At 41.7% G+C, this 9,801-nt stretch overlaps 2 protein-coding genes across 2 annotated transcripts in view; both read left to right on the top strand.

The window, feature by feature from the left end:
* Positions 1–4,957, top strand: part of ptdss1a (phosphatidylserine synthase 1a) — an 11,200-nt gene extending 6,243 nt beyond the window's left edge. Inside the window, exons 8-13 of the mRNA XM_020612828.1 lie at positions 2,032–2,144; positions 2,302–2,367; positions 2,579–2,678; positions 2,869–2,937; positions 4,010–4,076; positions 4,269–4,957. Of these exons, the coding sequence (XP_020468484.1) occupies positions 2,032–2,144; positions 2,302–2,367; positions 2,579–2,678; positions 2,869–2,937; positions 4,010–4,076; positions 4,269–4,363 (510 nt within the window). The 3' untranslated portion in view covers positions 4,364–4,957. The remainder of the gene's footprint in view (positions 1–2,031; positions 2,145–2,301; positions 2,368–2,578; positions 2,679–2,868; positions 2,938–4,009; positions 4,077–4,268) is intronic.
* A 3,129-nt stretch (positions 4,958–8,086) lies between these two features.
* Positions 8,087–9,325, top strand: LOC109967257 (E3 ubiquitin-protein ligase NHLRC1). The gene has a single exon (XM_020612698.1). The coding sequence runs from the start codon at positions 8,087–8,089 to the stop codon at positions 9,323–9,325; it is 1,239 nt and encodes a 412-aa protein (XP_020468354.1).
* The last annotated feature ends 476 nt before the right edge of the window (positions 9,326–9,801 follow it).

The following is a 9,801-nucleotide window of genomic DNA, read 5'->3' as shown; positions in this document are numbered from 1 at the left end:
CTGCCTTCTTTCACCTGCGCAATATTGCAAAAATCAGGAGCATCCTGTCTCAAAGTGATGCTGAAAAACTGGTCCATGCATTTGTTACTTCCAGGCTGGACTACTGTAACTCTTTAGTATCAGGATGTCCCAATAGTTCCCTAAAAAGCCTCCAGTTAATCCAAAACACTTCAGCCAGAGTACTGACAGGAACTAGCAAGAGAGATCATATCTCTCCCATATTAGCTTCTCTCCACTGGCTCCCTGTAAAATTCAGAATAGAATTTAAAATCCTTCTCCTAACATACAAAGCCCTTAATGACAAGGCTCCATCGTATCTTAAAAACCTCGTAGAGCCTTATCATCCTAACAGAGCACTTCGCTCTCAGAGTGCAGGTTTACTGGTGTTTGTTGTGTCCTGTTGCTTTTCTTCTTTTGTCTCTCCTCTATCCACTCACCCCAACCGGTCGAGGCAGAAGGCTGCCCACCAAGAGCTGGGGTCTGTCAGAGGTTTCTTCCGTTAAAGGGAGTTTTTCCTCCCCACTGTCGCCAAGTGCTTGCTCAAGGGAGATTTGTTGGGTTTTCCCTATGTAATAATATTGATAACAGTAAGGTCTAGACCTTACTTTGTAAAGTGTCCTGATGACTTTTGTTGTGATTTGGCGCTATACAAATAAAATTTGATTTGATTTTGATTTGAATATTATGTCAGAACTTAACAAGTGGATACCAGTTCCAAGGTACTGCTTTTGTGCTTCCAGTCTGTCTGGCATGGTTTGCTGGCACAGGTTAGTGGAACAAAGCTGTCATTAAATGTTAATTCCTACACCTGTGCTTTTCCTTCTGCCATGATAGTCCTCATAAACAAAACTGGTACATGGTGGAACACACTTAAGGCACAGTCAGCAGTCAACACGATAGACAAAAGACAGCTCTGGAGAGAAAACGCCAAAGCAGAATGGAGTTGCTAGAAAATGTCAAGTATTGTCGAGCAAACTGGGAAGACATTGTCTACTGTGCTACAGTACATGGGCCTGACAATCAACATCTTCATCACTAAATGGTGCTTCATCATCTAAATTAGAGTCACAAAGTTCTCTTAGGATATTTACATGTTATATTTTGAGATTTAAACAAAACTGCTAAAATTGTATGGGTGTATGTATGTACATATGTGTTTAATGTACAATATAAGCACCATTGTTACTGCTGCCCCTTCATAGTAGTTTATCCTCAAGTAGAATATAGTATGTGCATTTGTTTTCAGCACTAATCACCGTTGAAGATTTCCATTAGTAATACACTGACTCATTTTTTTTTTTTTTTTTACAGCAGACATTTTGACTAGCCATAGTGAGAAAAACACAGGTGTTACCAATAACATGAACAATGTCTCCTTTCTATTAAGGTGTCTCATTGCGCCAGCATGGTCAACAGCGGGGCCTTGAAACATTTTATTGTTTATATCCGTTTCCTACTGTGACATATCAAACTGTTTTCCTTGAAACTAACTGTTTACTCCAACATATTGGTTTAGAATTTAGATACTGATGAGCTTAAATTGGTGTCTTTTGTGCATCTGCAGGGAAGATACAATGCTAACAGTGTTTGAGCGTATTTACAGTCTGAGCAGCGTAGAAATTGTAGCTCTTTCTTTATATAATCCCACAAATGTAGGACACTGCAGCAGTACAAGGTCCCTTAACAACCAAAATAACCAAAGCCTTGGTCAGTGAAATGTTTGTGACTGTCCACATCAGTCATCTGACCTAAATCTAAATTTGCTTCACTTACCAAATGCGTTGCTGCAGACAAAAAGCCCACAAAACATGCCAAACATCAGCAAGAGAGATAACCACCCACAATGGGTCCTGGACCTTAGCCAGTCATCAATATTGGTGTTTGCACAGGATCTGGATATGAGTTTTAAAGGGCTATTGAACTTTTAACATCCCACATGTTTGAAGGCAGAGTAACTACATCTGAAGTGTTCATATAGCTTCTAAATGTGTTAATCATTATCTTCTGCCTGTCTTCTTTTTCTGTTCACAGTTAACGGAGTTAAACACATTTTTTCTCAAGCACATTTTCGTCTTTCCCGCAAGCCATGCTCTTAGCTGGTGTCGAATCCTGTTTGTTGGTATCATCACAGCTCCAACAGTGAGGTAAAAACACAATTTTATTAGGAAGAAAATATTTTTGAGATAGTGCACTTTGTTTAAAGCTTATGTCCAGTTTGTTCCTTTGACAGTCAGAAAATTGCTGTTGAAGAAACTGCAGGTGAAATGTACCGGTGTTAACATTGTTTGTTTTTTGCTTCAGGCAGTATTATGCATACCTCACAGACACACGGTGCAAGAGAGTCGGGACGCAGTGCTGGGTGTTTGGGTATGTGAGACAGTCCTGCTACATTGTATATGTTATTGACAGAAAACCAATATATGTCCCTGAGCTAACAGTGAACATAGTGAGCTCCCAGGTGAAAACCCACACATGGGCATATTTGCTTAGAGCTTGTTTTCAGTGAAATTGAAGGTTCATTGCAGGGAGGTAAGAGGTTTCAGTTGTGTGTCTGTTTTTTTTCTCCCCTCATTCACAGGGCTATTGGCTTTCTGGAGGCCTTGGTGTGTATTAAATTTGGACAGGACTTATTCTCCAAAACACAGATCCTCTATGTGATCCTCTGGCTACTGTGCTTGGTAAGATCAGACTCGCAGGCATTTCTAAATTACTGCAGTCATCTACAGCTAATAGTAGGCTTATGATGCTTTAGGATATATTTTGTGTCTTAACTTAGCACCCTCCAATGTCAAAGCTGTCTGAGCTGTAAGATACTGATTATAGATTTTGTTACAGCAGATAGTAATGTTATGTTTGATCTGTGGTTAGGCCTTCATTACATTCCTGTGCCTCTATGGAATGGTCTGGTATGCTGAAAGTTATGGTCCAAGAGAAAAGGTATGTATATTTCTTTGGATTTACTGTCTTTAGCCTTGTTAAGTCTTTGAGAAGGTTCAATAGAAAAAGTAATTAACCTTGCTCTTTGTTTAAAAGTACAGGACCGTAACCTTGTCATATTGTGTCCTGCAAACTGGTTTTTGTGTTTGCTTCAGTCCCTGAGGTGATGCTGGTTTACACACCTACAACAGAAGCCCCCTGTTTCTATGCACCTTTTCATGTTAATGTGAAGGCAGTTTTCAAGATCAAGTTTTTTTTTAATTGTCAGTTCACTACATGTGCAGGACATTAGCTCACGACTTGACTACTGTAATGCCCTCTGTACTGGAATTAGTCTCAACTCCATAGACTCCAACTCGTACAGAACGCGGCTGCTCGCCTACTGCCAAACACTCCAAAGTATGCTCACATCACCCCGGTTCTTCAGTCCTTTCACTGGCTTCCGGTACAGTTTCAAATAGATTTTAAAATTTTACTGTTTGTGTTCAAGGCCATTAATGGTCTTGCGCCAGTCTATTTGACCGATCTTTTAACTATTTAGACCCCGGTCAGAGCGTTCCTCTGAGCATGTGTCTCTGGTTGTCCTGCGGGCAAGGTATAAAAAGTGGAGAGATTGTTCTTTCGCCGTGTATGCCCCCAAGCGCTGGAATGCCCTGCCCCTTGAGGTTCGATCTATAACGGAGTTAATGGTTTTTAAGTCTAAATTAAAGGCACATTTATTCAGACTGGCTTTGGGCATGTAATATTTAGCATCCGAGTCAGTTTTACAGTTTTAAGTCAACGCAGCAGTTTAATATGCTGGGCCCAGTAATATTTCCTTAACACCTGTAATTGTAGATGGAGCACAAGGGTAGATACTCCACATGTCAGATCATTCTGTAAAAGTCATTAAAATCTATTGTTAATGCTACCTTATTCCTTTTCCCTCTCATGCACAGACTTTCTTGGACGTCATTAACTTGTAGGCCTATGCCCTTTAAAGCTTCTTAGGGTTCACTATGGGATTGGTCAGCTGTTGTATGTTTCCTGTCTAGGTAATTTTTGTGTGTCATGTGTCTGAACCTCTTCGCAGAGCCTCTCGGAATGTGAGGAAAGTACATATACAGAATCCACTGACTACATGTCTGAAGCGTTGAAAGGTACAGTGACTTTAATCACCAACCAAATAAAAAGGCTCATGAAAGTATACAGTACATCAGTCTTTAACCATTTACCTGTAAAAGGCTGACACTTAGTGTTTGCTATAGTGTCTTGCTCATTCCATAAATGGTCAAACTTCAGTTACATCTTTTCACAAACTCATTTCCAAGTATTTGATCATCTCGTTTCAGGAGAGACTGAGGTAGACGGTGACAGCTCTACAAGCAGATGGAGGGGGAAGGGCCCAGGAAAGACCAAATCCATCAACGGCCTGGACAGCCAGTAGGTAGTGGCTGGTGAGTGACTTCTGAAGTCACTCCGGGGAGCCAGGTGTGAAGGATCCCAGGTTGAATAAGGGGTAAAGATGTGTGGCCATTTCTGTTGTAATTGTTGTCTAGAAGGCCCCCATCTACACTAGAGGGAATGGAGACAGGTGAGACCAAGAGGATGAACAGATCCATGCAGTGTTATTAGAAGTACGCAGAGGTGTTGACTACAGAGATGTACACTAAAATGTGTGCTGTGGTCATAAGAGCTCCTAAACCACTGACTGTGTGTGTGTGGTTGGGGGGGGGTGGAGAAATTGTGGTATTTTGTGTTTGTGAGATGAAGAGATGGCAAAAACTGCTGATTTTAGATGTGACTGCATGATCATTATAGCTGACAAAGTATAATTTACTTTTATCCTTTTATACAGTATATCAATACTGGTTAATGTACAATGGCTTTAGAAAGTACAGTGTTCAGACTCTTTAGCTTTATGTACACTAGGTGTTATAAATTTGAAATGGATAAAATTGACATTTTTGCCCGTCGGTCTAAACTCAAATTATGACAAAGTAAAAACATGTTTTTAGAAATTTTAAGTAAATAACTTAAATCTCATTTACAAAAGTATTCAGACCCTTAAAGGATGAGGTCGGTCATTTTCTTTATTAACAGTATTTTCAGAATTCCACATACAGAGAATAAAACCAACAATGAATTGTCTCTACTCACAGTTAATGCCCATCAGTGTGTCAGTCCTGAATTAGCTTCTTCGTCCGTGTTGTTCAAAAATGATTAAAAACACGTCAGTGAAACACTGCTGCACTGGGCGACATGTTTCTTCCTTGGCAAACACCAGACCAGAGCATGACAACCTAGCAGAATGTAAACAAAGCAGAGAGCTCTTGTGCATGCGCAGTTGACTCTGACTCGTGCTAACTTCAAGATTGTGGTCGCTTGTAGAATTTGGGGCTGCGTAGTCTGGTCTGGGGTTTTGTAATGGGAAAAAAAAAGTCACTCCTTGCAGCGGTGTTTCTCTGATGTGTTTTAATCACTTTTGAACAACAGTGGAGGTGTATGGCACAGATGAACAAGCTAATCCAGGCTGACAGACATTAGCCATGAGCTGTTGGTTATAGTCTCTGTATGGAGATTGCTGAAAATACTGCTTATCTAGAAAATGACTGGCCTTACCCTTTAAATGAGCACTTTATAGAAGCTCCTTTGGTCACAACCACAGCTTCATGTCTCTACAAGCTTTGCACACCTGGGTTTGGGCAGTTTATCCCATCTTTCCTGGCAGATCCTCTCAACCTCCCTCAGACTGGACTGGAAGCATCAGCAAACTACCGTCGTCAGGTCGTTCTACAGGGGTTCTCTGTGGCTCTGGGAGCCATGGAGCTGGAGTCAAATTCCTTATATTTTAAAATATTTGGCAGTATGGTTTATGAATGATTGATGTTTTAAGTTTGTGCTTAAGGACAGTCAGAGACCTATCCCAAAGCCTCCCCAGTGCTGTCTGGTCATTGTCATGGTGAGAGAGGTAGGATTACTGCAGTCTGAGACCATGCTCACTCTGGAACAAGTTTTCTTCAATTACGTCTCTGTATTTGACTGTATTCATTCTTCCTTCAATTCTGACCAGTCTTCCTGTCCCCCCTTGGCTTGATGCTGCCACCAGCATTATGCCATATGATTCTCAGTGGTCTGAATACTTGTATGTAAAGGGGAGATTGTAGTTTTTGATTTTTAATTAGACGCATGTTTCTAGTGTAGAGTGATGGGAAATGCAATATCAGTTTTAAACTACATTTACAACACAGTGTGCAAAATGTGAAAGGTCTGAATATTTTATGAAAATGTATATGTGACTGGTTTCCACCAGCCTCAACGCCAGTATGTTGGTTCAGTGTATTTCAGTGTTAAAAGCCATTATGTGGAATTTATCACATTATTTGGAACTTCTGTTTATAGTGAACAAAGACTAAAAGCTCTTTATTTGTACATGTTATTGTCTATTTACATCATAGATGTTTATAACTTGAATGTGAACAAGATTTCAATGCAAAAAGCTTTAGCTTAATATGATTATTGCCTGAAGTTTGTGTTTGACCTGTAACAAAGCAAAGAACACGGTTTAAGCGCTTTTCAGAATGTATTCGTGGAAATACTGTACATTTTGTAATGGTTGAGTATTGTGTGAATCACTGTGACTTTGAGTGATTTTGCTCTCCCTGTCCATCTTTTTTTTTACTGTACTGTTAACAGAGGGCAGTTATTCAGATTCCTGCATGTGTCGTCAGGCTCTTCCTGTCTTTATGCAAGTGGCTTTGTTTTACTGTCCACCTTCTTGTTATTGCATTTGCATGGTTATGTCAAATCAATTCCTGTATTTGTGTTTTCGTAGAAAAATGTTACAAGATTAGTTAACAGGTCTTTGTATTACATCACACACTAGGATGCCAGTTTTGACGTTTTTATGTCCTCCGCTGCTATCGTAGTATTTGGATCACCCCTTACACCTGTTTGCATGTCCTTTTCTTAGTTTAAGACTACATTTAGGATTCTTGTATTTGATTTTCTGCACCTGAGTGCTATATTGAAGGTTTATTTTCTTTTGCTCTGTCAGTATCGTCTCAAGTACAGATACATCCCTCGTAATCCTTGACAATCCATATGTTGGCCTCTGTGTGGTGGTCCAGGCTGCTGTTCTGCAGTACACACTATAAGTGGTACATTGTCTCTGGATGTAGAAGTCGTCTGCCAAAACCATTTCTGACAATAATGACTTGTGCTGTTCTTTTTCCACTGTGAAATAATGAATCAAATTAAAATGTTTTACTTTTCCTCTTTGTTACTGGGAGAATGCCTGTTTTCTTTCTTAAAATAAAGTGGCAGCACTACACACAAATGTCTTTTTTACTCATTAAGAAATTATCTTTGTAGTTGCTGTCACTGATAACAGTAGGAGGCTGTTTGCCTACTTAACAATAGGAAAGGTCCTTGTTTGACCTCTGAAGAAGGCCCTGCTCCTGTAAAGGACTGCTGGATTGGCTGACTCGAGCACTGCCTGTCTCAGATCAGGTTTCACTACGCCTGCACACCATGAAACACTGAGACTGAAATAGCTTCCTCATGATGACCTGTAACTAGATGTGTTTGAAAGTACAGCTGACACCTCCCCTCACCCCCACCCCAAATAAGAGGGCAATAGAAACCATACAGCTCTAAACATGAGCAGTGGCAGCCGAGGTATAGCTAGCAGTTTGCACCGCAGTTGTGAGGCAGTGAGTATTTAAGCGCCCCTACCAAGGAACACCTCAGGATCTGAGCTTTGATGGCACCTAAACACCTTTCTGTCTGAAAACCTAATAATCATGTATATGATCATTTTTTCTGCGACTCTTCTGTTGTAGCTGGATGGGCTCTAGAAGTCTGCACTGTTCAAAGACAACATGGGCTGTAACCACTTAACCTCTCCAACTTGTGTCTAAACAGATTTCCAAAGGAGGGCAGCAGAGAGCCTCAGTTATGTGGAAAACATCACGTGATCTTCTGGGCCTAAAGCACAGGACATGAGTGTGTGCTCAAATATGTAGCAGTGCTCTGCTTTAATATCCCTCTCCAGATCATTCTGTCTCTCTCACTGGATTTGCGTTTCCTTTTTTTTTTTTTTTTTTGGTTTCTTGAACATCCTGCTGCAGTCTCAGCAGGCTTAACAAATCATCAGGATATTTCAGTCATGGCTACGAGCTCTGGGTCTCTGGGTGGTGGCCGCCTCAGCCCTGAGGGGATTCTGAGACAGATCCAGATCACCTTGCTGGAGTGTAAAGTCTGCTTCGAGAAGTTCAACACTCAGCAGAGGGAGCGCAGACCACAGAACCTTTCCTGTGGCCATGTACTCTGTCTGGAATGCATCACGACTCTGTCCCACCCTCTACTGAGGAAGCTGGAGTGCCCGTTCTGTCGACAGCTGTGCAGTGTTGACAGCACCTCCCACTGCCAGGTTCTCAGTGACCTGCAGGAGCTGCTGTTTCCCCGGAGTCCTGTATCCACTGCTCTTCCCCTCATGGCAAAAGGAGGATTCAGCTTGGCTGCTGATAAGGCATCCACAGCTCTGCGCCTCACCACAGCTTTTGGTGGATGGGGGACTCTTATCAACCCCACTGGGATAGCTGCTTTGGGGTCTTCAAGGACATTAGTGGTGGTGCATGATGGAGAGAAGAGGGTGGTGATGTTCAGCCCACAGGGCAGGAAGCTGCACAGTTTTGGGCGAAGAGCACAAGCCAGTGGGGAGATCCGGTACCCAGTGGATGTGGCGGTGACTCCCTGTGGTTATGTGGTGGTGACTGATGCTGGGGATAAATCTGTGAAGGTTTTCACTTCGAGGGGTCACCAAGTGTTGAAGGTCAAGGATTCCTTCGAGATGCCCTGGGGTGTGGACACAGACAGCTGTGGGCACATCCTGGTCTCAGACATCCAGGCTGGCACGCTGTCCCAGGTAAAAGTGGACTATAGTCGTGGTGTCATTCTGGCCATGCATACAGCCATTTCTGACCTCCGGCATCCAAAGGCGGTGGCCTGTTGTCAAATGACTGGGAACACAGCAGTGATGGAGCATCTGACTAATGACAGACATATACCAGAGAGGCACATGAGGCTGAAAGTGTTTACAAAAGACTTCCAGCTTCTTTATCAGACAGACAGTTTCAGCCTGACCCTGCAGTACACAGTGAGGCTGAACATGTCAGGTGTGGTGTTTGGCAAAGATGGAGATCTGATTGTGATTGACTCCAATCAGGGGATAATTTGGAGTTTAGGGAAGCCTCAGAACGGCCCATCCCTAACTCCTCTTGTGGGAGACCACCTTATCCGCCCAGCTGGACTGGTGTCAGTGAACAACATGCTCATCGTTCTGGACAGTGGAGACCATGCCGTGAAGATTTATTCTGCTAAATCTGATACTGGACCCATGGCATAGCTCAGCAGGCCTACAGTAATACAGCCTATCATGTTAATAAAGTAATTAGGTAACCTGGAAATACTGCTCAACAATATAAGTAAACTCTTACATGGAAAAAAAAACGTACCGAAGTGAAAAATGTGAATGTAAAAAATCATGTGCTATAGGCTGCTCTTTACTTTGTAGTACTGGTAATGCATTCATGTCAAAGTAATGGTTTTGCCATGTCTGAATGTTATTATCCCAGCTTTGGAAAAAAAGAGTATCACCTAAAAATACATACTATATTAGTTTCCAAACCAGGTTGTCAGGATGTCACAAAGTCACCCCAAGAATAATCACAGGGGTCACCGGATGATTGAAGGAAATATGTCTTACATACAAAACTGTTTCTCTTATATTTGCTATTTTCTTGTGAAACAATTTGACCTTTCTGTGGCCAAAAAAAAAGAATATTTAATTAAGAATCCTTCAATTTAAAAATAATATAAAAA

Source organism: Monopterus albus, unplaced genomic scaffold (genome assembly GCF_001952655.1).
Source record: "Monopterus albus unplaced genomic scaffold, M_albus_1.0 scaffold127.1, whole genome shotgun sequence".
NCBI lineage: Eukaryota > Metazoa > Chordata > Actinopteri > Synbranchiformes > Synbranchidae > Monopterus > Monopterus albus.
This window is presented reverse-complemented; position numbering and strand designations above follow the sequence as displayed.

Excerpts from the sequence above, each read along its gene's own strand:
- LOC109967257 (XM_020612698.1), top strand. The coding sequence starts at position 8,087 with ATGGCTACGAGCTCTGGGTCTCTGGGTGGTGGCCGCCTCAGCCCTGAG.